This window comes from Sordaria macrospora, chromosome 3 (assembly GCF_033870435.1).
Source record: "Sordaria macrospora chromosome 3, complete sequence".
Classification (NCBI taxonomy): Eukaryota; Fungi; Ascomycota; class Sordariomycetes; order Sordariales; family Sordariaceae; genus Sordaria; species Sordaria macrospora.
Window position 1 is genome coordinate 1,253,096 of NC_089373.1, and position 25,434 is coordinate 1,278,529.

Here is a 25,434-nt window from a genome sequence, read left to right on the forward strand (position 1 = left end):
TGCGGTTGTTTCACAGCCACAAGCTATATGCGCACCAAGGCTGACGAAGCTGGGGTACGGTGAGCCAAAGCAAGCTTGAGCCAGCAAATGTTCCGATATGCCGTGCTTGTCCATCATCGTCCTGTCGCAAAACCTTCCCAAATGAACATATTCAGTGGATGAACCAACAGCCCCTGGCGCCGGTGTGCATTTTAAGACTTTGACATACAATAATGATACAAGAAAAGATATACAGAGCCACAAGCAAAGTGGCTATAGTCCCCCTCCAATATTGGTAACAATGCCGTGGTCTATCCACCTGAAAGAAACAACCGTAACGCCTTCGTGCTCCCAAGCCTCGTATTATGAGGCCATCATCACACCTCTCTCTTTTAGCGTACACCTTTCTTTCAAGGAATGACGTTGACTCCGATCGACTTGGCCTGGTAGATGACCGCCCTGCAGAGACCCTCGAGGGGCAAGCCGGAGAGACGGAGCTCGGACTGCTTGATCTTGGCGATCTCGTAGACGTGCTTAAGGCTGACGGTGCCGACGACCTCCTTGCCCGGGTTCTGCGCGCCCTTTCTCTTGCCGCCCTTGCCTATCGGGGCTTCGGCGGCGTTGAGCAAAAGCCATGATGTGTGAGGGGTGCGGACATCGAAGTGGAAGGTGCGGTCGGGCCTGACGGTAACACGGACGGGCATCGGGGTACCGGTGATAATGTGGGCGGTTCTGGCGTTGAACTCCTGTACAGGTTGAGTGCATGTCAGCTTGCAGTTTGGATGGATGTTATACGGGTGGGCGCATGTGAACCGACCTTGCAAAAGTCCATGGACTTGATACCCTTGGAACCAAGGGCCGGACCGACCGGGGGACTCGGGCTGGCCTGGCCGGCACCGACAATGAGCCTCACCACCTGCTCAACACCACCAGCACCACCTTTTGCGGCCTTAGACATTTTGGCGACTTGACTGCAGGGACCCTCGGGGAAAGTTGAGTTGTGTGGTGAACGGAAGGGCGATACGGCGCGTCTGCAGTCGCGTGTTACACTTTCGAGGTCGGTCGGGTACTCTCGTTCGCGACAGCGGCAGCAACGGCGGCGGCGACGGCGGCGGGCGGCACCTTCAAGCTGGGCCCAAAAAAATCGGGCGCCGGGCCGGCAACCGTCGCGGACAGGGTCGCGTCAGCCACTTTTTTCCCAAAAGCGTCAGCCACACAGCACTTGGAATGCTACATTGGCCCTTTATCGCCGCTTATCAGTGCCGTCATTCTATGGCTCAATCTCTGTCCTTCTCCCACTTGGGCCGATCATTGCCTGCCGCCTGCCCTGCCGCAAGGTGCGTTCCAGCGGCTGCATGTCTGCAAGGGAACTCTGCCGCCTGTGGAACCTGAATCATCATCCAGGCAAGTGATTGCAGACCCGCTGTAAGAACCTAGGAAACCCTGAGGAGTCCAATCGTCCAGTCCTCAGGTGATGTAGAGAGATGGGCGGAACAGTGACGTGCACCTTCAAGAGCCAGTGACTGTCTTTGCCGCTCGACTGCCACTGAGGGCCAGCACGACCAACGGGGAGAGCCCACAGGTACGTACTCGTGGGAGATTTGGGACAGACTGGGTTGCCCCTTCTGTTTTCCATTGGCCTTTATTTGAGCGCGGCGCCATCTCTGATCCATCTTTCTCGACGGCGGTGAATGACTTTAGTCCTGAACATCAAACTGCCTGGAAAATTCTCACAACTAGACTCATTTTTTGCCTCGTTGTCTTAGCTTCTTGTTTCTCTAATCTATACTCAACTTTCCATTTTCGCCTATACCCCCAAACTCTTTCACCATGTTCAAGTGGGCGCAAGCGGCGTGAGTATTCCCCAAGCTCCCCAAACCCATTCATGAACCATCCGCTGGACGCAATTCTCTAACAACTTGTTTCTAGGCTGGCCAATGTTGCCGGTACCAAGGAGCCTATCTATGGCCCCGAGGCCATCAAGTCTGTCGCCGAGGAGGCCAAGACCACTCCCTATACCGTAGCCACCAGAGATGACCTGAAATGGGCCGCCATGGAGTCTACTTGCGTCGAGACACAGTGCTTCTACTTCATGACGGACAGTGGCAAGCTCGCTTTTGCCCAAGTTATCTACTCTAACGTTGCGTAAGCTTTCCCCATGCCACCATCCGCCGTCGATGCGGCGCTCTCGGAAACCTGGGGTCTCGTACTGACTTGATGACGCAACAGTGGCATCCGCACGACTTGCCAGTTCAACTCCAAGGTCTTCACCCTGGATGGATCCAAGCCCCACCTCTGGTGCTCTACGCCCCTCAACAACCCCGAGTTCAGCGAGGACAAGACCAGCTTCTACGCCACCGATTGCGCCGTCGAGCTTTCGGCAGATGGAAACTCGTATACAATCAAGTCGTTGAACGATGAAAGATCGATCGTCAACGTGACCGTCAAGAGGACAGCGCCGGGCTTCAAGGTTGGCACCTCTGGCACAACACTTTTCGGCACCGACCCTGCCAACCCTTGGGGTTCCATGCGCCACATTTTCTGGCCCAGGTGTGTCGCCGAGGGCACGATCGCCACTCCTGATGGTCCCGTCGACTGCAAGGGACGCGCCATGTTCGTCCACGCTCTCCAGGGCATGAAGCCTCACCACGCCGCGGCCAAGTGGAACTTTTGCGACTTCCAAGGCCCCAACTACTCTGCTGTCCTGATGCAGTACACGACTCCCCCTTCTTACGGATCGACGGTTGTGAACGTCGGCGGTATCGTCAAGGACAATGAGATCATCTTTGCCGGCGCGGAGGGTGCGGTTACGCACGTTGCGATCAAGGGCGACACGGAAAACGACTGGCCCGCGCCGTCTGCTGTCAAGTATGAGTGGAAGGGTACTACCAAGGATGGCAAGAAGGCCGATGCTGTTCTAGAGGGCGAGCTCGAGGATAATCTCGACAGGATAGATGTCATGGCTGAGGTGCCAGGATTCGTCAAGCAGATCGTCGCGGGTGCTGTTGGCACAAAGCCGTACATCTACCAGGTATGTGTTGTTCGCTCATCGGTTATTTTTTGGACTTTCAGACTGACACGGATATAATATAGTATGCGCCACAAAAGAAGAAGCTCACCCTCAAGCTCAAGATTGGGGAGGAGGAAATTTCAGAGGAGGGCTACCTGTTTGCCGAAGCCACCTTCATTTCCGCATAAATCTGAAATGCTGATGAGGAAGTAATGACGGTTTTTCTGGGTATCACGCCATATTCTACGAAGGCTGGTTTGATGGTTTGGAGTTGTTGAGAGATGCCAATAGAGGTGCTTGGTCACTCGTTGGACTGTTTGTCTCCTGCATACTGTTTTACAAAGGACTCGATAATCTGCTCTGTCTCGGTCTGGAAAAGGAGCCCGCTTTGCATAGTGGATCTCATATAACATAACAAGGCTCCTTGAAGGGCCAGCTAATTTAATAAACTTGGATTGTTTTCCTGTGTCTGCCATCTTTTCAATAGTGACTGTGTGAAATGGCAGTCTGACTTTTAGCATCTTGCCTTTCTTGTTTGTTAGTGCACCGCTTGCGTTCGTGCACATACCTCTATTTGAATATGAGCGACAGTTTAGCCTCACCCTATGTCTCCTTATGTACACCCCTCTACCTAGCAACCGACCAACCTCGAACTTTCAAATAACTTTTCGCCCCACCTCAGCGTCTTCCCCCACACCAACTTCCACTTGATGGCACGCCTCCGTCTCAGGTCGCATCTGGCCCTGCAGGAGCTCACCTTCCATTCACACTTTCACTTCTCTATTGTTTACTTTCGACGAGGCGCAGTGGCTTAACCTCAACAATCGATATGCCTCCAACCATACCATCACGCGGCGGTCCTTCGGGACTGAAACACCGTCAGTCTGTAGGCGGCAAGTCTGTCTTGAGCGGCAACCCAGGCGGAAAAGGCAAAGGCGGCGTGGGCGTTAAGCGCCACAGGTATGTCGACTTCAGTTGAACGCGGGCGTGCGCCGAACACCAGCATCTTGACATGCCCGAAGAAGCTACCCTGGACGACGAACCACACGATACATCCTCACCAGCCTCAAAAATATACTCGAGATGACAACAATACAGTCACTAACAAAAGATCATTTTTGGTACACAGAAAGGTCATCAAAGATACTATCAGAGGCATCAGTGAGTTTACACAAGCTACATACATACAACCATTCACGCACGAATAAGCACATCCAACACCAAACGGCGTTGTGTGTGTGTGTGTCCAAACGTGGGGCACTCCAGCCGCCAGACATGACGCCGACGCCACATCCATTGCTCATACGCTGTCATTCTCATCTACCTTTGGAGGATAGGGGTAAAAAAGTCGAGCGCGCTTCTTCGACGAGTGGTCCCTTCGGGTCGTGATCCTCGATCGAGAAAACGACGGTTTTACTGATGCGTCATGTTCTCTGCTTCAGCCAAGCCTGCTATCCGGTATGTAATATGCGAAGCTACTGTCTCTTTTGCTTGCTGCATTTTTTGTCAGATGAATTTCCTTTGCGATCTTTGCATATCTTCATCTTTTTATCAGATTTCCATGACAGGCAAGTTCTATTGGGCTTGTCGAAATGCCATGGAACTTGGTGAGCCGTTTGCTGTCGTGGGACTACCTACCCTGCACTTTTGGCATAAGTATCCCATGTTGCCTTTTATCCTCACTTCGTTCCCTATTATGGGCCACACCGAGTCTTTTGTACCTGCATCACGCTGCTCTTGATCTTACCCCGCTGGTTCCATATCGGATCGGATTTTATCAACTTCATTCCACATTCTTATGACACAACTTGTCATGACACTCCGACACCTTTACACCCACAAGCCCATTTCCCTTTCAAACACGGCGGTGATGCCGTCTTTCTTCACTCACGCACCAGTCAAAACACCTTTAAAGGTCCGAATACATAACTAACTAATTACAGACGTCTGGCCCGTCGTGGCGGTGTCAAGCGTATCTCCGCTGGCATCTACGATGACATTAGGGCCGCGCTGAAGGAACGGCTTCAGATGGTATGTCTTCCAGCGTCTCCCTCTCTACCCTCCCACCTACCAAAGTTCACCACTAACCCACACCTATCACAGATCCTGCGTGACTGTATCACATATACCGAGCACAGGCACGCAAAGACGGTCACCGTCACCGACGTAAGTAACACCGTACCCCCACGAACACTGGACATGGCAGGTATAACCAGAGGCATCAGCAAGCTAACACGAACAAAAAAGGTCATCTTCGCGCTCCGCCGTATCGGCAAGCCCATTTACGGCTTTGATCCCGAGACCTGGGAGCCCCTCGCACGCGGCGCCCACCGTCGCGCCCTCACCCAGGGTAGTCAGGCCGGCCACGGCGGCCGCGACGCTAATCGCCGCGGCGGCGAGGACGACTCCGAGTAAAGTAGTCCGAAATCGCGAATGTGCGACGACCACCTGGCACCTGAAAATCCTCGCAGATTGTAGTGAGGATGTTACCGACGGCGATAGAAACCGAAACGGCAGAAGCGACAACGACAGTGGATTCTTTGAGTTCGACCTGAAAACCGCCACTCGCACAGTAAACGGTCCCTGATACAGCTGGCTACATGTGCTTGCAACAGAGGACTCAGACCGATCAACATCACTCAATCATCGCCCTCGCATGCCGCCCGCCTATCCAACACCACAGACAACATCAACGCCACTCACTCATTGTCTCGCGATTTCTCCGGTTGTCCTAGACGTCACTACTCGTCACCACTCATCATTTCTCGTCGTCTGTCCCACCAGTTACCACATACCTGTCACCAACCACGCCAGCCACATACCTGTCACCCACCTGTCACCCACCCTCTCTATACATACTCGCAAAAAACCAAGCAAATTAATGGTGTATTCACGATAATACCCATACCCATACCCTGTACCCATACCCATATTATACCCACTTGGTTAAAGTCCGGGCGAGGATCGCATGATCGCATGAGAAAGGAAAGGAAGAAAGAAGAATAATGGGGGTCTCTTTTACATATTTGCTTTGCTGCTGCTGTACTTTCTCTTTTTGTTCCAGGTTCTCTTTTCCTGTTTTGTGGGGTTTTATGAACGGAATGATGATGGGAAGGATTTCTTCACGTCATGTCATCTTGAGGCGTTTTCTTTTCTTTTCTTTTTGTTTTGTTTTGATGATGATCTGGTCTCCTCTGGTCTTCTCTGGTCTGCTCTGTCTAGGTGCTTTATAAAGGGAAACGAATCGAATCATGAATGTGAAATGACACGGGATATACTTGGTAGACCATAACCTTTCTTTGGGGGCAAGGGGTCTGGTCTGGCATGATTGTGTTATGGTGATGGGTATGCTGGTTCTGTTCTCTACATCGTTGCAGTCTACGCTTTCAAATGGAGATACCCGTCTTTGTGCTTATTGGCGTTGTTGGCGTTGAGAGTTGAGACGCATAGTTCGTCTTTTTTCTCGTAGAAACTAAACTACGTGAGGGCCCGCTATTCTGAACTTGTGAATGGTTGCAAAGCCAGTAAATCGAAAATACTCTTCGTACTTCAAGTGAGAAGCCCCCGTTGAGAGAGGTGATTTGGTGATGCCTGGCTTGATACGATGTTGATACAGTTATAGGCGCTATTCTAATCTATGTACTTCGATATCTTGTTATATCACTGGCATCTTCGATATCTTGTTATATCACTGGCATCACTGGCATCACTCGGTATCACTCCTTGCTATGGTGGGAGTGGGACTGTTTGTGACTGCAAGAAAAATCGTGGTATCCATTCATTCAAGGAAAATAATGATATATACAGGCCCGCAAAGCAGTTGCAACTTCACGGAACAATCTTGATGCTTGTTGCACCCACACACACGCACACACACAGCCTCCTCCTTGTGTGATAAGAAAAACCCCCCTTTTTGCCTCCCGAAGGCAAGAGTGCGTGCGTAGCAGCCATGAAAACACAAAGGCAAATAGGTTGTGTTCACTTCGCCCCAACAATCAAAATATTGGAAATAGATCCCTCGCCAAACTTTCGTGTCGGATTACCACCAACACGGACCCTTTTTCTTTTTCCGGTAATGCAGTTGTGTGAAAAAAAGACATCAGCTTTGTCAAACGCCGAAAGGAATTCCCATTTTGACACCCCCCAGTTATCCATTTATCTTCCCTCACCATCCAGCCAGGTCGGGCCAGCTTCCATCCTCCGATTATTTCAGGGTTTTGGATTTGATCCACACGGTGAACGATAATACGTTTAGAGACCGTGCTTGCCACCGGTACGCTGGACCATCTGCTCACGACGCTTGCGGTCGACCTCCTGGTCGAAGGTAATGAACTCGTCAAGACCGCAGCCGGCAGGGACCATGGGGAGGACGGGAACCTTCTTGTCGGTGACAACCTCAAGAAGGGCGGGGCCTTCCGAGTTGATGAGCCACTTGAGACCTTCGACGACCTCATCGGGCTTGCTGATGCGCTTGGCCTGGACGCCCATGGCATCGCCGAGCTTGACGAAGTCAGGGTTCTTCTGGTGGGTGTGCGAGTAGCGGTCGTCGTAGAAGAGGTTCTGCCACTGGGTAACCATACCCTGCTCCTCGTTGTTAAGGACAATGACCTTGACGCCAATGTTGAACTGGGCAGCGGTGGACAGCTCGGTGAGGGTCATGCCGAAGGAAGCATCACCGTCAATGTCGATAACGAGAGCATCAGGCTTGGCGACCTTGGCGCCGATGGCGGCGGGGAGACCGAAGCCCATGGTACCAAGACCACCGGAGGTGATCATGGTACGGGGATGGCGCCAGCGGAAGTGCTGAGCGGTCCACATCTGATGCTGGCCGACACCGGTGGCGATGTAGGTGGTATCCTTGCGGCCCTCGGTGAGCTTGCTGAGCTCCTCGATGAGGGTCTGGGGCTTGATCAGACCGGTGCGCTCGGCGCGCTGGTAGTCGGAAAGGGGCCACTTGGTCTTCCACGCGTTGATCTGGTCGAACCACTCCTTGCGATCGGCCATGGTCTTGGCCTCAACCTGGGGAATGAGGAGCTCGATGTTGGTGGCAACATCACCCTCGACAGCCTCGGTAGCCTGGACGACCTTGTTGATGTTCTTGGGGAGAATCTCGAAGTGGACGATACCACCACGGCCCTCGTTGGCGGCAGCCTTGGCGGCAGGAGCGAACTTGTTGAGGTTAAGGGTGACACGATCGTCGAAACGGCCACCAAGGCAGATGATCAGATCGGACTCCTGGACGGCCTTGTTGGCGTAAGCGGCACCGTGCATACCGAGCATGTGAAGGGACTTCTCGTCAAGCTCATCGAAAGCACCGAGACCGTGGAGAGTGGTGGTGACGGGGATAGAAGCCTTCTCGGAGAGAGCGCGGAGGAGCTCAGGGCCGCCCTTGGACTGGACAACACCATGGCCGGCATAGATGACGGGCTTCTTGGCGATGTTGATGAGCCTGGCAACACGGTGGATCGAGGCGTCGAGCTGCTTGCGGCTCAGCTCAATGGCGGCACGGGAGGCGGCACTGGGGATGGTGGGGATGGCGGTATCGGTAGGGATGGCGCGGCGAAGGATACCAGCGGTGATATCCTTGGGAAGATCGACGAGGACGGGGCCAGGTCTGCCGCTAGTAGCGATCTCGAAGGCCTCGTTAATGCGACGGGGAAGCTCGGCGACGCTCTTCACCATGACGTTCCACTTGGTGCAAGACCTCGAAATACCAATGACGTCGGCCTCCTGGAAAGCATCGCTGCCAATGGCGGTAGTGGGGACCTGGCCAGAGAAGACGACCATAGGAGTGCCGTCGGCGAGGGCATCGGCCATGGGGGTGACGACGTTGGTGGCACCGGGACCGGAGGTGACGAGGACGACACCGGGCTTGCCAGAAGCACGGGCGTAACCCTCAGCCATGTGACCAGCACCTTGTTCATGGCGGGGGAGGATGAAATCGAAGTGAGGGGAGTTGTAGATGGCATCGAAGACGGGGAGAATGGCACCGCCAGGATAGCCGAAGATGTGCTTAACGTTGTGTCTGAGCATCATCTCGTGGAAGATCTCACCACCGGTCTTGCCGATGAAACTGCACATAAACAGACATTCGTTAGCCCGGCCAAATTGCAGGCGCATTAGCTGCAATGGGGTATCAAACGTACGACTCGTCCATATCGGTCTTGCGACCGGAAAGAGGCTGGACATTGCTGGGTGTAGGCTCAGGTTGGAAATTTTGGCTGGGAGTAGGTCTGGCGGCCTCGCTGTGGTGGTTGTGTATGTTAGCATTGTTGTATTATTCAGGGTGGTGGTGAGTCACCGATATAGGGGTCGGCGACCGGGGCAAGGGGTGTTTTTGGAGATGGCACATACGCAGCGGCGGTGGACTGATGCCTCGTTTGCACGGAGCGATTTGAGAGAAGGACAGCGGCCCTCTGGGAGGCAGAGAGGGTGGTACGCTGGGAGATCTGTTGCGCCTCAGTCAACGCCTTCAAGGCGCGAGCGGCCTGACGTGATCGGAGCATCGCGGCCTTGGGAGGATATGAATATGTTGGGAGGGCGGGAGGTTGATAGTGCTGCTACACGCGGGCGGCGGGGGGGAACCACAAGCTATGTAACAGTGGCTTTTGTTAGAGGAAGTGTCGTCGGCTGAGGACGCAGCAGCAAATAGGTATTAGGGAGGATTGATGGTGATTCCTGTAATACTAGGAATACACCTGAAAAGGGTCGATGATGGATGATGGATTTGGCGAAGAACGGGGAAGAAAAGAAAGGGGAGAGAGAGAAGACTTACGAAGAAGGAGTGTCGGTGTTGTAACTTGTAGATGAACAATGGATGAATCAATGCAGTGTAGCGACTACCTAACTTCAGACCGAGACCGACCGGGAACCGGGAGCAATGTGAGTCGACAGCCGCTCAAAAATTTAATTCTGGCCGGCACGATAGTCATAGTGTGGGGTATTCTGGTCGCGACAGTCAGGCCGTTGTGGGGTTCACAGGGCCAGATTTGGTGGGTTCCAGCCAATGACAGGCCCCTGGCTGGCTTATTGCTGGCAAGGTGTAGTGGCGATTTCGGAAGCAACCACTGCGGTGAACGAGCTTGTGATTGGCTTTGGCTTCTGCCGATTCCTTTGAACTTTTTGGCATTTCTCATCTTTCCACCAGAAAGGCAATGGCAATTCGGCGTGGCGGTTGTGAATAGGAATTAGTGAAGTTGGAAAGTCTTGTTCATTTGTCTCCAGACGCACTGTTTCGTCTTGTCGTCTACGAAACAGCCGGCTCCTTCTGTCCGAGGCTTACCAAGACCCGTCATCCTTGTTTAGCTTCATCTCTAAGTCCTATGTGTATATAGCATCCCCGGACCCACGCCTACATTCACATCTCAGAAGAGAAGTTTGTCACTTTGAACGGCAAGTTGGTCGTTGTTGGGAACACACACGACACAGCGGAACGGTCAACGGAAGAGGGTGTGGTTGTCCAGGTTGGAGTCATCCAATATCCCGTCGGTACCACCACATGCATCAGGCACATATATGCAGGACAAGACACGGTCAAGACCAATCACGGACGGCACCAAGAAAATCACAGGCACGGCACTCTGCAACGGGAGCGAGGTAACTTTGATGCGGTCCGATGTGTCCTTTTTACGTTTTCGGGAATCCATCATGAATTCGGAGAAAAGGTCATCACGTTTGTGCTGTAGAACCGTAACGACTTGCGGACCACGGTCTTGTTTCTGATGATCTTAGCCGGAATACACACTTCACTTCACCATCAACTGCCTCTTCACAATGTCATGACTCGAAAAATGGTGAATATTTAGTCCGACAATGATGTGGTCAGTCGTGGAACTGCATTCCACATGTCGGTTTGTTTTGTTAGCGGCCACTTCACCGTCCACGTATGAAGGTATTGGGCCAACGCTACTGGTGCCGTCGGGGCTCCCTGCATTGGCTAGTGTCACACATGGCAGCCGCAATTCGCAAATCCTCAGAACAACGAAAGATTTGCGGGGCGGGACTCTGAACCTTGCAAATTTTCTTTCAGACAGCATCTTGACCTTTTCTGAATAGCTTCATTTTCAACATCAACAAAGCCAGTAACGTAGAATAGAGAAAGAGGTCATCTGAAAAGCTCCGACGTCGGTCCCATTACCATGTCACCAAACCGTCAAGGTCCTCTTTAAACCTTCGAGCTCTGGCCCCAATTGACCAATCACGTCTTGTCCATCACAAGCTGCGACAATCGGATTGCAACGTCCGATATCGCTCTTACCAAACTCCCCGCAAATCCACTTGCAGTTGCCGTATGGAGGCCCACCCTTTTCCTTGGACTCCACCCAATCCACGCCAATCTACCGATCTACGGCCCCATCCAAAATGTTGCTTGCTTGCTTTTGGTTGATGACTGTCTCTGATGAGCAAGCCTCCATCCATGTCCATGTCAATTGTCAACATCAACCGCGCGTCGCCGAACATCAAGCGAATATGCACCGAAGGCCGTCGTTCCGCTCTTGGCCAATACCGACAGGGTTATCGTCATGATATTAGTAGCGTTGACGGCGTCACGACGGGAATGACAGTTGACAACGGCGATAAGAGACAACAAACCGCCATGGGGTAATGGCCGTGATAGTCGATCTGCTATCTCCGTTCGTTTCATACCAGGATGCCCCCTTCGGCTCTCTGTCTGTTCCACTCCGTTGACATGCAGTCAGTGGGTTGGGGGAAGCGATCCGTCCCCTCGGGTTTGCTGACACTAACATTTTAAGAGTGGTGAGTCAACTTCTTCAGATCAAGTGTGATTCGACGCCTGTCTTCTTGGGGCCCTGGGTGTTGACTTGTCCTGAAGGGGAAGGTCCGGTGCCCTTGTCGTGATACAGCTTGGGATCCTGTCTGTCATTCAGAAAGCATGGCTAGGTATAAGTTGGAAAGGCAACAGCAAAATTCATTATGGCATTTACAGGATATGATCACGTATCAATCATGGAATGGAACGGATTAACCAGACATCGAAACACGCAGGAAGGTTGACCAGATGTCTCGAGCTAACAAACAAACCAGTATTGGACTACAACTTTCTTCAAGTCATCAGGATAGTGACACTGGACATCAGAGGAGGACACTCGAGAGTATCACTAACCATTCGATCAAGATCTTCAAAGAAACTAAACTAACATTTCGTGAAACTCATTCATAACATACATTAACTGATCATAACAGGACTTCATCATAACATGAGACATCATTACCTTATCCAAACATTGCACACCACTACAACATCCCTGTTATCCAGCACATATTTAGCCACCAAGGCCCAAGAGGCCACCGTTCTTCTTCTTGCCGGCCCCAGTCAAGCCCTTGGTAACGGAACCAAGACCGAGACCGGAAAGAACGCGGTTGAGACCAAGGGTACCCAAAAGGCCATCAACAAGACCACCAAGACCAAGACCGCCCAGCTGCAGACCTCTGTTAGCAAAATTCGCCAGAGCAAGGGCATGACGAGTAGAGATATGAAGACCTACCAATCTGCCGACAAGGTTAAGAACACCGGCCAGGAGCAAGCCAACGGCAGCCAGGATCTGGAAGAGTGGCTCGTTGAGGAGACCCCAGAGAGGGTTGAGCTCCTTCTTCGCATGCGGCATGTCTTCAAGCTTCTTCTTGGCGTTTTCGATGCACTGGGTAACGTCACCAGTGAGGTCCTTGAGGACTTCGGCCAAGTGGTACTCCTCTGGAGTGGCCTCGCGCGCAGCAGTCTTGTGCTTGGCGTTGGCTGCGATGCGGCCGTCAGGGTCGAGACCCTTGATGATGCCCTTGGCCTCGGTGAGGATGCGACCGCCTTCCTCGATCAAAGGCTTGACTTCCCTGACGAGCGCCTCTTCGTCACGCTCATCCTCGGGAGTGCGTTCGGCCTTGTCGATTTTCTGTTTGGTGAAGAGTAGCTGGTTAGTGACTGCTAGCTAGGTAAAGTGGTTGAATCGAACACGGGAGAAACTTACCTCGGTGATCATCTTGCAGAGAGGACGAATCTTGTCGAGACACTGCTCGATGCAGACAGCCATTTGAAGGGCCAGCTTCTTGTCCTTCTCAGCCTGCTCCTTCTTCTCCTTCTCCTCGGGCGACTCCTCGTCTCTGATGTCTTCGAGGAGGGTGCAGTGGCCGATGACAGTGCCCTTGTAGTCAATAACGTCTCCGTCATCGTCGACCTCCTTACCAGAGCAAGACTGCGGGTCACCAGAGGTCAACTTGCCGATGATGTTGCCGTCTTCGTCGACAACGTTGCCCTCACGGTTGACCTTGTGGCCAGACATGGGGTTCTTCTTCCTCTCAACCTCCTCGGGTGTCCAGCGCTCAGCATGGCCGAGAACGTTGCCATTCTTGTCGAGGACATCACCATCGTCATCAACAGGACGACCGAAGAGGACCTTGGGATCACCATTGACGAGACGGCCGACGATATCACCACCAGGAGTGACAATGGTTCCATCCTTGGCAACAGTGCAACCATCGAGCTCAGAGAAGGAACCCTCCTTCATGCCCTCACGCTCGCCCTCGGGCACGAGATCGGCCTTGCCGAGGACATCACCGCTCTCACTGAGAATGTTGCCGTTCTTATCGCACATACGGCCAACCATCCTCTTCACATCACCCTCCACCACGCGGCCATAGATGACTCCCGAGCCATCAACCACATTGCCCGCCTTATTAACTCTCTTGCCGGCCAAGATGCTCTTATCCACCTCAGCCTCCGGCTCAGGCTCCTCCTCGGGCTCCGGCTCCCAGCGTTCCGCGCGGCCGATGACGTTTCCGGACTTGTCCATGATATCGCCATCGGCATCAACGCTCTTGCCTCTGAGAACCTTCAAATCACCCTCAGTGACCTTACCAACCCACTCGCCATTGCTGACAACCATGCCATTGCCATCGACCACGGCATCGGGGAAGGACTCAAACGGCGCCGGCTCCTTGAGCATGTCCTCCCTCTCGCTGTCGGAAATCGGCTCGGCCTTGCCGATAACCTTTCCGTTGTCGGACCAGATATCTCCGTTCTCGTCGACCCTCTTGCCAACAAGGTACTGCAGGATACCCGACACGACGCGCCCGACGATCTTGCCATCAGAGTCGATGATGTTGCCGCCCTTGTTGACCTTGCCGCCTTTGAGCACAGAGAAGTCGAGATCCTCAGCGACGGTGACGGACTCGCCGGTGGGCGCACCCTCGCCAGTCTGCTCGGTCTGCTCGGTCTCGCCCGTTTGGGTTGGCGCGGTCTCGGTGCGGCCGCCGTAGTCGTAGGTAGTAGTGCCCGTGCCGGTCTGCCCGGTTTCGCCTGTCTGGGTTGGCGCGGTGGCGGTGTGGCTACCGTAGTCATAGGTGGTGGTGCCCGTGCCGGTGTATTGGTCCATGCCGGAGACTTCGTCCGAAGGGTGGGAGGGCTGGGTCTGGGACTGGGATTGAGTGGCGGTGCCGGTTTGCGTGGCAGTCTCAGTCGCGGAGTCGTCGCCGGTGTACTCGGTTGGAGCCTCCTGCGACTTGTTTTGCGACTCGTCGAAGGTGACGGAGCGGGCGTACTGCTGCTCGCCAGAGACTTCGTCGCTGGGGTGCGAAGTACCAGTTTGCTGTGCCTGAGAATCAGGGGCGGTAGCGGTGTACTCACTGGGAGCAGTCTTGGTTTCGGTGGCGGTGTCCTCCTGCTCAGTCTGGGGTTGCGAAGCCTGATCCTGCGACTGCGTCGGCGCCTGCGAGGTGGCCGTCTTGCCAGTCTTCTTGGTCGCGCCGGTCATGGTGCTTCCAGCAGTCAGACCGCTCTTGGCCGACTGGAGGAAAGACTCGCGCGCTTCCTCAGTGGGCTGGTCCTCCGAAGCCTTGTCGAGAGCTTCCTTGGCTTGCTCGGTGAGCAGCGAAGTTTTTCCGGAGGTAGCCTCGGACTCGGACCCAGCAGGTTGACCCTCAGTCTTTTTGTCCTCCTCTTCAGTAGCAGGAATGGCAGAAGCAGCTTCGTCACCCTGAGTCTGAGTCTGAGTCTGAGCCTTGGACTCCGTCTCCTCAGTCTGATCATCATCATCATCGGCATCAAAGTCCGGCTGCTCCCGAGACTGAGCCTCGAGCTCCGTCCGCGCATCGTCGCCTTCTCCTTCCACCTTCTCGAAATCATCGCTGGAAGGCTTCTCATCGTCCTTCATCTGGATCTCTCCCGGCTCCTCTTCAATGCCCTCGAGGTGCTCGTCGTCGCCACCATGCTTCTCGTGGGTATACTCGGACCCGGCCTCTGGGGAGTAGGACTCGGAATCAGTGACATTGGAGGCACCTTCCTCGCCGGCCTGGGCCGAGCGAGGAGCGGAGGGTTCGGCTTGGGAGGTGGTGTCGGCTGTTTTGGCGCTCTTGGGCTGCTGAGCGCCAGCGGGGAGGGTTTTCTTGGCGATGTCGCTCATGGTTGCAAGTCGTGTGTGGTATGTTGTGTGTGTGCGTGTGTGTGTTTGTTGTGGGGTTTTGGGGAATAAAGTTAGGTTGTGACCATGCGGGTTATAAGTAATAAGTGTATTAAGTTGCAATAATAGTTGTCTTGCTATTGAACTTCAGGATGGTAAAAGGCAATGCTTGTTTGTTTTGTTGCTGAAGTGTGTGAAGCTATTCTAAGATTTTTCAAGATTCCCCCAGACAATGGAACTACGAGGTGATATTTAAATGTCTTTATGTTTTCTGTCTCTGTCCCTTGCTTCCTGCGTCAGTATGTGATGCACGCAGTTCAGAAAGTTCGAGTTTTCGTTCTTCGGGACGTCATTGCGGTTTAACGGGTTACGTCACGACACAGAGAGCAAGAAGTCTTTTTGGGTCAGTTTCGCAGTTGTCTGTCTGTCGAGTCAGATCCCCCCTCCCCTCCTGTTCCTTCCAACTCTGTCCGGCAGGCACTATCCCTTCCATCACCCATTCACACTCTTAGGTGATAGCCACTCGGGAGCGTTGCAGGGTTACGTGAACGCCACACACTTCCAACATCAAGGTGGGTGTGTCAAAGAGTGTGTGGAAGGTGGTGTAAGTGGTGCAAGTGGTGCACCACAGACCCAATGAGATTGTCTCGAATGACTATAGTGTGTAGAGGTAGGTACGGCATCGTTCGCCAAAGGCTGAAAAGCTCAGGCAACACACTTGAGAGCCAAGGAAAGGATTTACCTGGATGTGATGATGGAGGGATGGTTCGAGCGAGGCGAGGCGGGCCCAAGAACCTGGAAGAGAAAGAAAGCAAAGCAAAAGCATCATCAGAGAAGCATCATTCATGGCCGTCTCGAAAAGGGGGTGTACAGTATGGAAAGAACACAAGTTGATTGAGCATTTGTTGCCTCCATCGTACCTTTCTTTCCTTCTTTCTTTCTTCCTTCCTTCCTTCAAAAGCATGCCTGGCTGGTAAGGTATCTTGGCAACGGTAGGTGGTCCTTCCACTAAAGGCATAAAGACCGTATGAAACCCGAGAGCGTTTTGTCAAGATCGGATGAGGAAGGCGAGATAATCACTTGGACTAGTGGAAGGATCGACCTGCTCCTCCATTGATATCGAATTGTTTGAACGGAGTTTGCGAGAGGCCATGGCAGGGAGCAGAGAGAGAAAAGGGTTTGAGAACTTGACATGCCACTCATGCATGGCCGGATCTAACATGGGGCAGAATGACTTCATCGGTTATGCTTTTGTCCGACCTGTTCCTCGCGAATCGATGCTTCTGCCGTTTCGGTAAGTTTACCGAAACGGGTTTATCCCTATGTCTTTTTTTCAATGGCATTTTCTTATCCCAGCTTCATCTTCAGCGTTCATAAGGTATGATGATCGATCGATAGGGCACCAAACACATAAAAAAAGCAAATGGAGCACGCACGAGGGGGGGACATGACGGAGGGGAGCCACAGCGGAACAGGCAATGCACCTCCCCACATACATACACAACCTTGAGGTTTGGGGAAATTTCCGGGATGGACCATGTAGCAGGCAGGTAATGCATAATGTCGTTGAGGAAGGATATCAGCGGCTTGTGGGTTGGGGAGTTGAAGAAAGCATCTAAAGACTTCATTAGATCTCGACCAACATTCTCTACCTAGCCGGCACATCGAACAAGGCTTGAGCCATACCCGGAGCATACACCATGATGAGCACTTCCCTAGATGGGATGTCGTTCCCCTCTCAAGGCCAGTTTCACATAAAGTGTGGCTTGAGTTTCTTCTATCATTGTGGCAAATTGAAAGCTTGGTTAAAGTGTAGCTCTGCTAAAAGCTGCGGTTTCATGGCGTGTATCCCGCCGTTGCCGTTGAGCATGGAAGTGAGACAGCAATAATCAAGCTGAGGTGAATAAAGTGAGGTGGTCGTTAACCTTGATTTCGGAGAATTTACTAGTGTGCTGTAGTAGTGTAAGTGGTTTTGATATCCCCACCCCCTCCACGTTGCCTACGGCAGGGGGTTCCATCCCCACGCTTTCTTTTTTACTTCCGTCCGTATTTTCAGGTACCCAACCTCGAGCCAACCAAGTCCTGAAGATTCTATCCTGTTTACATTTAGCTCTCCCGCGCGTTTCTTCGCCACCATTAATCGTCTTTCTTTCTGATGATCTTTAACCACGCGGGATGTTACACAAATAGAAGTCAAGTCCGGACGGAGCACGTTGTCGTAGTATAGTGTAGTGGATTCTTCTCGCCTTGCTCGTAAGAAGATCGACATATATCGTACCATATCCCCAGTTTATTGGAACTGGGCTATAGCTTGTTTCATGTCGAAGAAACACTACCATAGAGAGGGCGCACCTATGAGCGGTTGTGCTCCAAGTTGTTGTTGGATGTTGGAAGGGCACAACAAGCGCGGAAAGAAAGTTGTTGAAAGCTTACGCAACCCACACCACACGCGGGAGCAACGTCATGTCACCCCATGGAAGGTACACTAGTGTACACTATACGGAGACGTGCTGAGCTGTATCTTCACTTCGATTTCGGGCCGTTAGTCCATCATTGCCCCGGAACGGACTTAGTGGATATCAAGGTTTCTAGCCCCCGTCTTCCACATGTTCCAGAAAACCTGATTTCAGATGGTGGGTTGTGGTTGGGTGGCTGACGGCGGCAGTGGGCGGGGAGGAGGGGGACTTTCAGGGACTTGGTAGAGACCTCTGGGAAACTTGGCCTCGCTTACCTTCTTTCCTCCAAGTTCCGCCCTACGATCTTGATTCCATGTCTTGGCTTTTACCTACCGGTCACGCCAGGGTCCAACTTCCGAACGGAGTTTCCCCCGCGCTCACTCACCGTGGCAGAGCGGGCGCTTTCTCTCTTTCCAGAAGGAGATCTGGAGCTCGCTGGAAGGGGAATGCCCGTCGTCCTTTTTCCTGGTCCCACTTGTAACTGCTATTTTTACCTGATTTTTCCTTTCCTCCATTCTGTTACAGCTAAGAGACCGTCTGACTTTACCGTATTTATGCGTATTGTTGGTAGCTTTCTATCTCCGTTCTTCTCATTCTGCATTACAACTCCTTACTTTCGGTCTCTCGCAAAACCCCCAAAAATGCCTGCTGCTCCAAGTTTCCCCTTTCCATGTTCAAAAATACGTTCTTTCAACTAACGCTGGACGGACTCAAGAAAACGAAATATTCGGCTTCAACTGCTGCCCATTGTTGCCAAACACAGTGGGAATACGAATCGTCAACTGGATGCCCTCGGTCGTCGACTTGACATCCAGAAAGATATCCGACGGGCTCTCCCCTGGGTTCTCCTTTCTCCACGCGGCCGCGTTTGCTCTCCTCTCTTCTTCCGTCCTCCTTGGCGGTCTTGACTGCTGTTCCCGCTGTGACTTTTCCTCTTCTTCCTCATCCTCAGGACCCCCCTCTCCTTCCTCCTCGTCCTCATCCTTATCCTCATCAGCCTCCTCATACTGCGGCGGCGCAGGTATCCCCCCATCTTCTTCTTGTTCTTCCTCTCTCGCCTTCCCCTTCCCCTTCCCCATCACTTTCTGTTTCTGTTTCTTCTGCCTCTGCCTCTTCTCCCTCTCCTCTTTCTCCTGCCGTTCTTTATGCATCGGATTATTTTTATCCAAAAACTTCCCCACCACGTTCCCCTGCGCATCCAAGATGTTTCCTTCATGATCCACCATCAGCGTCGCCTTATTTTTGCTCATGACTTCCGCAAGACTCATCATCGGCTTTTCAGGAGAAGCTGTTTTCTTTCCGATTTCAACATCTTCCACATACCCCAGCAACTCCCCCTCGTCTCCCAAGATATCACCCTGGCTGTTGGATACCTGCCTCCCCACAATCGAAGGCAGATCGCCTCCGGCGCGCGCGAGGATCGTGCCTGTTTGCGGGTCGATGATGTCCCCATACTCGTCGACGGTCTTGCCTTTGAGGTAGGAGCCGATGAAGGCAGGGAGCTGGGGCCGCGAGCCAGGGGAGACGGAGATGCCGCCCTTTTCACTGTTGCTGGGGGAAGAGGAGATCTTCGGGATGCTCCCTATTGGACCGATTTTGCCTATGGGTGATACGTAGGCTGGGTCGCCTGGCAATGTCTTCTTTTTTGGTGATTTTGGTGGTGGTGGAGGTGCCGGTCTTTCTGGTGCTGGTGAGTTGTTGTTGCTGCTTTGTGATTGTGGTGACATTGGTGGTCGCGGCCGTGAGTAATTTGGTGGTTGTGGTGATTGCGGCGCGTCCGTGATATCCTCGATTTCGACATCACTTCCACTTCTGCTGTCGTCTTGTTCTTCTTCTTCTTCGTCGACGTAGTCGATCACTCCATCATCCCGCGACCGCTCGTCGCTGGCGAAACCGCCATCGCGGGAAGTAGCTGTAGAAGGCCTGGGACGACCAACGCCGCCATGGGAAGCCGCCGCCTCGTCCCTGCTCTGTCGAGCGGACGAGGAGGAGGGAGCAGCGGCTTGCTGACCGCCACCCGTGGTGGTGGTTGTGCTGTCGCGATCGGACGACGACGAGAATTTCGAGGTCATGCTACGGTGTAGCTGACTTAGAAGCTTGTTCTTCCTGGACCAAGCCAGCTTGCTTAGGAGAGACTTTCCGAGCTGGACGAGGTATCTACTAAGCGGTCTGCACAGATGATACTCCACCAGGACCAAGCCGCGGGCTAAGGCAGTGTAGACGCTATGCACGACTATTCCGCTAGCGGCTGTGTGTGGTCTGTAGTAGTAGTAGTAGTAGTAGTTGTTGTTGTTGTACCGTAATGGATATGGAGTGTATGGGGCTCTCAGTAGTAACATTAACAGCACCGGTCCGAGTCTCAAAACACAACAAAAGTAGGTAATTAGCCACCACTGTCAGCCGCAACCAACGCCCACGTCCGCGCCCGTGCCCAGACGTTGGTGAGGAAATGATACGGTGGCTTCGAATTTGGAGAAGAGGGGTAAAAGACTGCAGGCTGATGAAGCAGCGCAAACCCTGGTTGGGATTCTTCGAGGGCCGAGACTCCAGGGGCAGGGTTCCGTTGATGGTGGGTGGTGGTAGCTCTGTGGTGGTGAGGGGGTGAGCCACAGCAATGTTGGAGTACCGTACTGTTACGTCCGCGCGTCTGTCCGTTGTCTGTGTCCGTTTGGATGTGTCGTCGTCGTCTGCGGAGAGCTGTACGAATTCGAATGTCGGGTGCGAGAAGCGGTTTCTGACTGACTGACTGACTGAATGAACGTACGATAATTTTCTTGGACATAATGGAGGGAGGATATGGTACGATGGTTGCGCTTAACGAAGACGCGCTGCCTTGCTTCGAGCAAGATCATGACATCACACTAAACTTGATGTGGTAGCTCTCTCTGGGTTCACTAGTTGTCGACGGAGTGGTTGGTGTGGACATCTTGGCTTGCTTCCGTTAAGTGGGATTTTGGTGACCAGTTAGATGGGATTTGTTAGTGGTTAATGATGTCCTGGTCAGAGAGTGCATCATTTTGGACCACTTTTCACGGATCCAAGCTCCAAAAAGTTCCTTTGGGTATTGGCAAAAAGAAGGTATTATATTTATTTGCTGTTTTATTTCAGTTAACCAGGATTCAGAGGGTCTGTTGAAAATTCGTAAGGAAACAAAGTCAGCACCTAACAAACAACAACGCGAGGCCCGGAAGGTGGTGTCGTGGCCCACCCTAAGCGAGCATCAAGAAACAGGTTTCTGCCGCTTCCATTCTCCTGCCTGAAACGCCCTAGCGGAATCTTGACAGGTCCAGGTCCGCCATGTGAGATTGTGGTGACAGACTTCAGGGAACGTGAAAGATGAGATCCCGCGATGTACCTCTCAGGGTTTTGCGGAAAGAAGAAGAAGTTGTCGTCTTCCCGTGACACAGGGACAAAGGGAAAGCAGGATGGAGGTGAGAAAATTGATGGGTAACTGCAGCAAGTTGGATGGAAATGTCCGATGCGGGTCCTTGCTGCCCCGTGGTTGAGTGTAAGTGTTAGTGCAGTGATGTCTTGGCGCACCTTCGGCCCGGGTTAGGTGACAGAACGGCGGTTCAATATCCCTACCTAGGTTCCCATGTCGCGGGTATTAGCATGGGAGACTCGAAGATCTGTCGCCCTGGTTTGTGATCACGATGTAGTGACAGGCTCGTGCTGGACAGTGGACATTGTCCTTGACGTGATCGGGCGTCAGGTTCATGTCTCATGTGCGAAGAGTATCGTGCTGGAACAACGCCCCCGAGACAAAGCATTCAGCAGTCACGATAATGGGCAGCAGACGGGAATGTGTGTCAAAAACTCCAGCAGTTTATAGGCATTATAGCGCTGTAATGAAAAAGAGATATACAGGCCCCAAAGAAACGAAAACCTTTCTGAACCAAAGAATAATGCCGTTGAACTCCTTTGACAATGTTGTGAATCCGACCGACGAGAGTTTCCCTCGCTCTCTTCCCTCTCTTCCGATTCCCTTTCATTAACTCATGATCATATCCCAATCCCAATCCCAAATCCCAAATCCAATCCGACAAACTCCATCCCATTCCGAATCAAGAGAGAAGCCTTTTCCGCTGCCGCCAGGCCTTAGGGGGAAGGAAAACGGCCGGCAGGGTAAATATGAACCGGGGGAAACTAGTTGCTTCAGTTCCTAAGGAATTAGCCCCAATGTTTCAGCGACCTTTTGCTTTGCTTCTTCTTTTTTTCGCCCTTCTTGCTTCTTGACTTTGATGGAACGGTGAATGATGGATGGAAGTTGTGCCGCTTGCTGAACATTTCCCGCCTCCCATTCTTCTTCTCCAACTCCTTCTTCTTCTTTCTATCCCAACGCCATAATCGTACAGCATAAATCGCGGTTTTTTTTTTTTTTTTTTTTTTTTTGGTTCTGCGCGTGGAACCAGTTCTCCCTCTTTTCCCCCACTCCGCCCTGACACCGACCGACTGACGACAAATGTCTACACCGGAGAGACAACGAAAATCGGCCTGCTCCGTCCGGTGCAGACAATATGGCGACAGGCGGTGACGACGGTGGAGGGAGGGTTGATGAGGCGCCTCTTTCAAGACATGAACTCAAGTTTCTCTACATCGACCTTCAGTACAAGGTAAGAAACGAGTGGATGGTTGAAAACGGGTATATGGGACGATGTCTTTTTATGAAAAACGGTATGGTATGGTATGGTATGGTGTCAAAGGCTGAGAAGATTCCCCTGGCGTTGGTCATTTGGATAAAATAGCAAGAGATGGGAGAAAAGTTGTTTGGCATCGCACGCAACGAATGGAACGCAACATGCTTCAACAACCAAACTCTCATCATTGCTATCAACCAGAATGACAAAAGCCATGGGAAACAAAGCAGCCAAAGGGGGGGGGGGGGGGCAAGGTCGTCAAGAAGCAGAAGCAAAAAAAAAAGCAACGAACACAAACGAAGAGGAAGAAGAAAAAAAATCAAAACACTTACAAGAGAGCCAATTCCAAATCACCATGAATCTTGGCCTTGAGCGTGATCTCGATATCAAGGTTGAGATCCAGCCTCAAGCGCAGGGTATCGGACTTTCCACCGCCGCCTCCACCCTGTTGCTGGTTCTGGACAGCACCGCCAGCGATGCCGCCCAAAGCACCGGTCACGCCCTGGGTGACACCGCCGACCGTGTTGCCGACGTTGTCGAGGGCCAGCGAATCGAGAGGTCCTTGCTGCTTGCCGCGCTTCCGACGGGGAGGAGGGGCGTAGTCCTCGGATTCGGACTCGGATTCGTAGGTTTGCGCTTGCTTCTTTTGCTGGCGCTTGGACTTCTTGTTGGTGTCGGAGCCGCTTTGGGTGGACATTTTGGCGGTTGTTTATTTGGTGTTGGTGTTGATATGAATGTGTTGTTGGATGGAAGTCAGGCGGGTGTGAGGGACGGCTGGTGATGTGTTGACTTGACTGTCTGATCAACGAAAGACAGGAAGCCGAGTTTGTTGTTGTTGTCTTCTTAGATTGTGGACTATTGTCTTGTTCCAAACATCTTCAGGAAGACTGAAAAAGAAGAGCAAGTCTTAAAAGGAAGTATCTCGAGGTGTGGTCCAAAGAGCGATGACCAAAACAGGGTTCACGAGAACCAAGCTTCAACAATGAAGTCATTGGGGTCCCCTCTGCCCCGGGTTACCTCCCGGTCTTTTGGTGGTGAGGACATTGGGACACCCATTCCCGTCACTCATGCGTACGCTATGCAAGTCCCTTGAAAGTTACGTTACGGGACTGCATGTATCATGCGCCAATCTTTCCCATCATCTGTGCTGTAAGTCGGCTGTTGGCGCGCCTCGTGCAGCCATCCACCCCTTCTTTTTCTCTTGTTAGTCGGCTTCTTGGCGATGAGGTGAACATCAGCGGGGTCAGGGGGCGAGTTCGAATCCAGTTTTCTGTTCTCTTGATTTCAGGCTTGCATAAATGGGACAAGACCGGGATAAGCTACCTTATTCGTCGGAGAACACCTTCACGAATTAGCATTGATGACATTTTCAGGGCCCTATTATTACCGCTACCCTTAACTTTCATGATATCCCGATCTTATACAGTGAGCCCACCATCTCATCATATCACATCCGTACCGCGGCGTTTTAGCCATTTGCGCCCTTGACGTATCGACTTTCCATCCCCAACTGCATTCGACGACGCAGTAGGATCGGGACCCATTTCACAGGCTTCTGCACTTGCTGCAGAAAAGGAGGAACTTCCCCACCATCCTGCTTGTCCTCCGTTTTCTCGTCAGTCACCTTTCCCTCGGCCTCTCCACCTCCGTTTTCCTTGTCCTCGGCCTTTCCAGCTTCCTGTTTGGGTGCCCTCTCCGATGTCTTCTTGGTGGGTTTTCTGAGTTCCTCCGTTTCACTTTCGCTGAACTCAGGGTCGTCTTCCTCTTCTGATTCTTCCTCATCCTCCTCCTCCTCTTCTGAAGATTCGTCTGAATAGTCTTCATCCCCAACATAGCTACCGCCTGACCCCCTGATCTTCCTATCTTTGTCCCAGTAAACGCACCACCTCTGGGTTTCCTCGTCTTGTACAGCAACAAACTGTAGGGTATCCCCTTCGAGCGTCAACCATGTCTCGTCGTTGCTCCAGAACCAAGGTCCAATGGTATGTCCAATGGTGGCTTGACGACCGCCATGTCGAACCATGCCCGTGTCCTTATCGCAGTATATCCAGTTCAACATGGGTGGATCGTCTGCTATTGTGCTCACCATGCCCAGGTGCTTCTCTTCCGAGGGGTAGGTGAAGTAGTACCCCATGAACTTGTGGCCTGGCATGGGATAGTCGGGATGGTCGATCCATAACTATCAGAGGTGTAAGCCAAGGGTACCCGGTGGGGAATACGAAATGGGGGGGCTGATGTCATTCATCGCTTCTTCGTCCGGACTATGGATGACAGCTGACAGGCGACTGGAGCTGAACTTACCCTTCCATCTTTCAACACACAAAAACACTCTTCTGGTGGTCCTCCATCCAAGGATATGGCGGCTGTCAACTGGAACTTGGCTTTCTCTTTAGCTGCGTTGTTGGCTTTCTTCTGGGCGCTCAGGGCTTCGCAGACACCTATTGTTGTGGGAATTCCAGCAATGACTAGAAGGCCGATAACCATATTTCCTTGCCTCCGTAGCTGGGATTCGCTTGATCGAGTTGTTAATAGTGAGTATCTTTTTTTGGGTTTGGAACAAGAAGTTGAGGTACGCCTGGTGATGGTGATGGCGGTTCGGTTGATTGAATGTTCGGGTAAGCAACAAGGTGCTCCCTTCTTAGACACCGTCATATACTATCGACCGAGTTATCGTGCTTCCGTTTCTCTGTCTCTTCGAAACGGTCTCTTTTACTGGTGATGCGGCCCTGACCGTGGTCGTAGCTGCACCCCCCTCCCCTGTCGCCTCGATGTCATCTCATGCAGCTAAAGTTCGTGATCCCACCCACCAAATGGTTGATCCTCAACTAGGATCCGCTCTTTAGGTCGGATCGACGTCATAGCTCGCTTATCGCCGTACCAGAACTTTGCGACGACTTCTTCTGCTGTACAGGGCTTCTTCAGACACATGGCAGGTGGGTGTGCGA

General features: G+C 52.5%; 8 protein-coding genes across 8 annotated transcripts; 2 read left to right on the plus strand and 6 right to left on the minus strand.

Moving 5' to 3' along the window:
• Window positions 1-144: 144 nt before the first annotated feature.
• SMAC4_01811 (mitochondrial 54S ribosomal protein uL11m) lies at window positions 145-1,105 on the minus strand. Its single transcript, XM_003348740.2, has 2 exons — window positions 797-1,105; window positions 145-725 (listed from the first exon to the last, which is right to left on the minus strand). Exons 1-2 carry the CDS (start codon window positions 935-937, stop codon window positions 390-392), a joined length of 477 nt encoding a protein of 158 aa, XP_003348788.1. The 5' UTR covers window positions 938-1,105; the 3' UTR covers window positions 145-389.
• Window positions 1,106-1,294: 189 nt separating this feature from the next.
• On the plus strand, window positions 1,295-3,453 carry SMAC4_01812 (uncharacterized protein). Its single transcript, XM_066089655.1, has 4 exons — window positions 1,295-1,832; window positions 1,909-2,124; window positions 2,209-3,010; window positions 3,073-3,453. Exons 1-4 carry the CDS (start codon window positions 1,810-1,812, stop codon window positions 3,175-3,177), a joined length of 1,146 nt encoding a protein of 381 aa, XP_065946419.1. The 5' UTR covers window positions 1,295-1,809; the 3' UTR covers window positions 3,178-3,453.
• Window positions 3,454-3,784: 331 nt separating this feature from the next.
• Window positions 3,785-6,505, plus strand: SMAC4_13456 (uncharacterized protein). Its single transcript, XM_066091422.1, has 6 exons — window positions 3,785-3,949; window positions 4,119-4,150; window positions 4,432-4,447; window positions 4,933-5,020; window positions 5,093-5,155; window positions 5,237-6,505. Exons 1-6 carry the CDS (start codon window positions 3,819-3,821, stop codon window positions 5,402-5,404), a joined length of 498 nt encoding a protein of 165 aa, XP_065946420.1. The 5' UTR covers window positions 3,785-3,818; the 3' UTR covers window positions 5,405-6,505.
• Window positions 6,506-6,592: 87 nt separating this feature from the next.
• Window positions 6,593-9,731, minus strand: SMAC4_01814 (uncharacterized protein). Its single transcript, XM_003348743.2, has 3 exons — window positions 9,344-9,731; window positions 9,136-9,234; window positions 6,593-9,062 (listed from the first exon to the last, which is right to left on the minus strand). The coding sequence occupies exons 1-3, from the start codon at window positions 9,493-9,495 to the stop codon at window positions 7,241-7,243; spliced, it is 2,073 nt and encodes a 690-aa protein (XP_003348791.2). The 5' UTR covers window positions 9,496-9,731; the 3' UTR covers window positions 6,593-7,240.
• Window positions 9,732-12,161: 2,430 nt separating this feature from the next.
• Window positions 12,162-15,399, minus strand: SMAC4_01815 (uncharacterized protein; the record flags this gene model as incomplete). The annotated part of the gene is made up of 4 exons (XM_003348744.2): window positions 12,162-12,429; window positions 12,496-12,894; window positions 12,970-14,852; window positions 14,916-15,399. 4 exons carry the CDS (start codon window positions 15,397-15,399, stop codon window positions 12,274-12,276), a joined length of 2,922 nt encoding a protein of 973 aa, XP_003348792.1. The 3' UTR covers window positions 12,162-12,273.
• A 3,084-nt stretch (window positions 15,400-18,483) lies between these two features.
• SMAC4_01816 (uncharacterized protein) lies at window positions 18,484-20,634 on the minus strand (the record flags this gene model as incomplete). The annotated part of the gene is made up of 4 exons (XM_003348745.2): window positions 18,484-18,985; window positions 19,034-20,175; window positions 20,369-20,549; window positions 20,617-20,634. 4 exons carry the CDS (start codon window positions 20,632-20,634, stop codon window positions 18,563-18,565), a joined length of 1,764 nt encoding a protein of 587 aa, XP_003348793.1. The 3' UTR covers window positions 18,484-18,562.
• A 2,183-nt stretch (window positions 20,635-22,817) lies between these two features.
• On the minus strand, window positions 22,818-23,186 carry SMAC4_13457 (uncharacterized protein; the record flags this gene model as incomplete). The annotated part of the gene is made up of 1 exon (XM_066091423.1): window positions 22,818-23,186. The coding sequence occupies one exon, from the start codon at window positions 23,184-23,186 to the stop codon at window positions 22,818-22,820; it is 369 nt and encodes a 122-aa protein (XP_065946421.1).
• Window positions 23,187-23,845: 659 nt separating this feature from the next.
• SMAC4_01817 (uncharacterized protein) lies at window positions 23,846-25,422 on the minus strand. The gene is made up of 3 exons (XM_003348746.2): window positions 25,297-25,422; window positions 24,791-24,978; window positions 23,846-24,668 (listed from the first exon to the last, which is right to left on the minus strand). The coding sequence occupies exons 1-3, from the start codon at window positions 25,415-25,417 to the stop codon at window positions 23,958-23,960; spliced, it is 1,020 nt and encodes a 339-aa protein (XP_003348794.1). The 5' UTR covers window positions 25,418-25,422; the 3' UTR covers window positions 23,846-23,957.
• Window positions 25,423-25,434: the final 12 nt, after the last annotated feature.

What these genes read in the sequence shown, in the direction of transcription:
- SMAC4_01811 (XM_003348740.2), bottom strand. Translation starts at nt 937, where the DNA reads ATGTCTAAGGCCGCAAAAGGTGGTGCTGGTGGTGTTGAGCAGGTGGTG. An exon ending in AGTCCATGGACTTTTGCAAG is followed by an intron (nt 726 to 796) that starts GTCGGTTCACAT and finishes CAACCTGTACAG; the next exon opens with GAGTTCAACGCCAGAACCGC.
- SMAC4_01812 (XM_066089655.1), top strand. Translation starts at nt 1,810, where the DNA reads ATGTTCAAGTGGGCGCAAGCGGC. An exon ending in TTCAAGTGGGCGCAAGCGGC is followed by an intron (nt 1,833 to 1,908) that starts GTGAGTATTCCC and finishes ACTTGTTTCTAG; the next exon opens with GCTGGCCAATGTTGCCGGTA. An exon ending in CAAAGCCGTACATCTACCAG is followed by an intron (nt 3,011 to 3,072) that starts GTATGTGTTGTT and finishes GATATAATATAG; the next exon opens with TATGCGCCACAAAAGAAGAA.
- SMAC4_13456 (XM_066091422.1), top strand. Translation starts at nt 3,819, where the DNA reads ATGCCTCCAACCATACCATCACGCGGCGGTCCTTCGGGACTGAAACAC. An exon ending in GTGGGCGTTAAGCGCCACAG is followed by an intron (nt 3,950 to 4,118) that starts GTATGTCGACTT and finishes TTTGGTACACAG; the next exon opens with AAAGGTCATCAAAGATACTA. An exon ending in AGACGGTCACCGTCACCGAC is followed by an intron (nt 5,156 to 5,236) that starts GTAAGTAACACC and finishes CGAACAAAAAAG; the next exon opens with GTCATCTTCGCGCTCCGCCG.
- SMAC4_01814 (XM_003348743.2), bottom strand. Translation starts at nt 9,495, where the DNA reads ATGCTCCGATCACGTCAGGCCGCTCGCGCCTTGAAGGCGTTGACTGAG. An exon ending in CATCAGTCCACCGCCGCTGC is followed by an intron (nt 9,235 to 9,343) that starts GTATGTGCCATC and finishes CAACCACCACAG; the next exon opens with CGAGGCCGCCAGACCTACTC. An exon ending in AAGACCGATATGGACGAGTC is followed by an intron (nt 9,063 to 9,135) that starts GTACGTTTGATA and finishes GTTTATGTGCAG; the next exon opens with TTTCATCGGCAAGACCGGTG.
- SMAC4_01817 (XM_003348746.2), bottom strand. Translation starts at nt 25,417, where the DNA reads ATGTGTCTGAAGAAGCCCTGTACAGCAGAAGAAGTCGTCGCAAAGTTC. An exon ending in AGTTGAGGATCAACCATTTG is followed by an intron (nt 24,979 to 25,296) that starts GTGGGTGGGATC and finishes TACGGAGGCAAG; the next exon opens with GAAATATGGTTATCGGCCTT. An exon ending in GTGTGTTGAAAGATGGAAGG is followed by an intron (nt 24,669 to 24,790) that starts GTAAGTTCAGCT and finishes CACCTCTGATAG; the next exon opens with TTATGGATCGACCATCCCGA.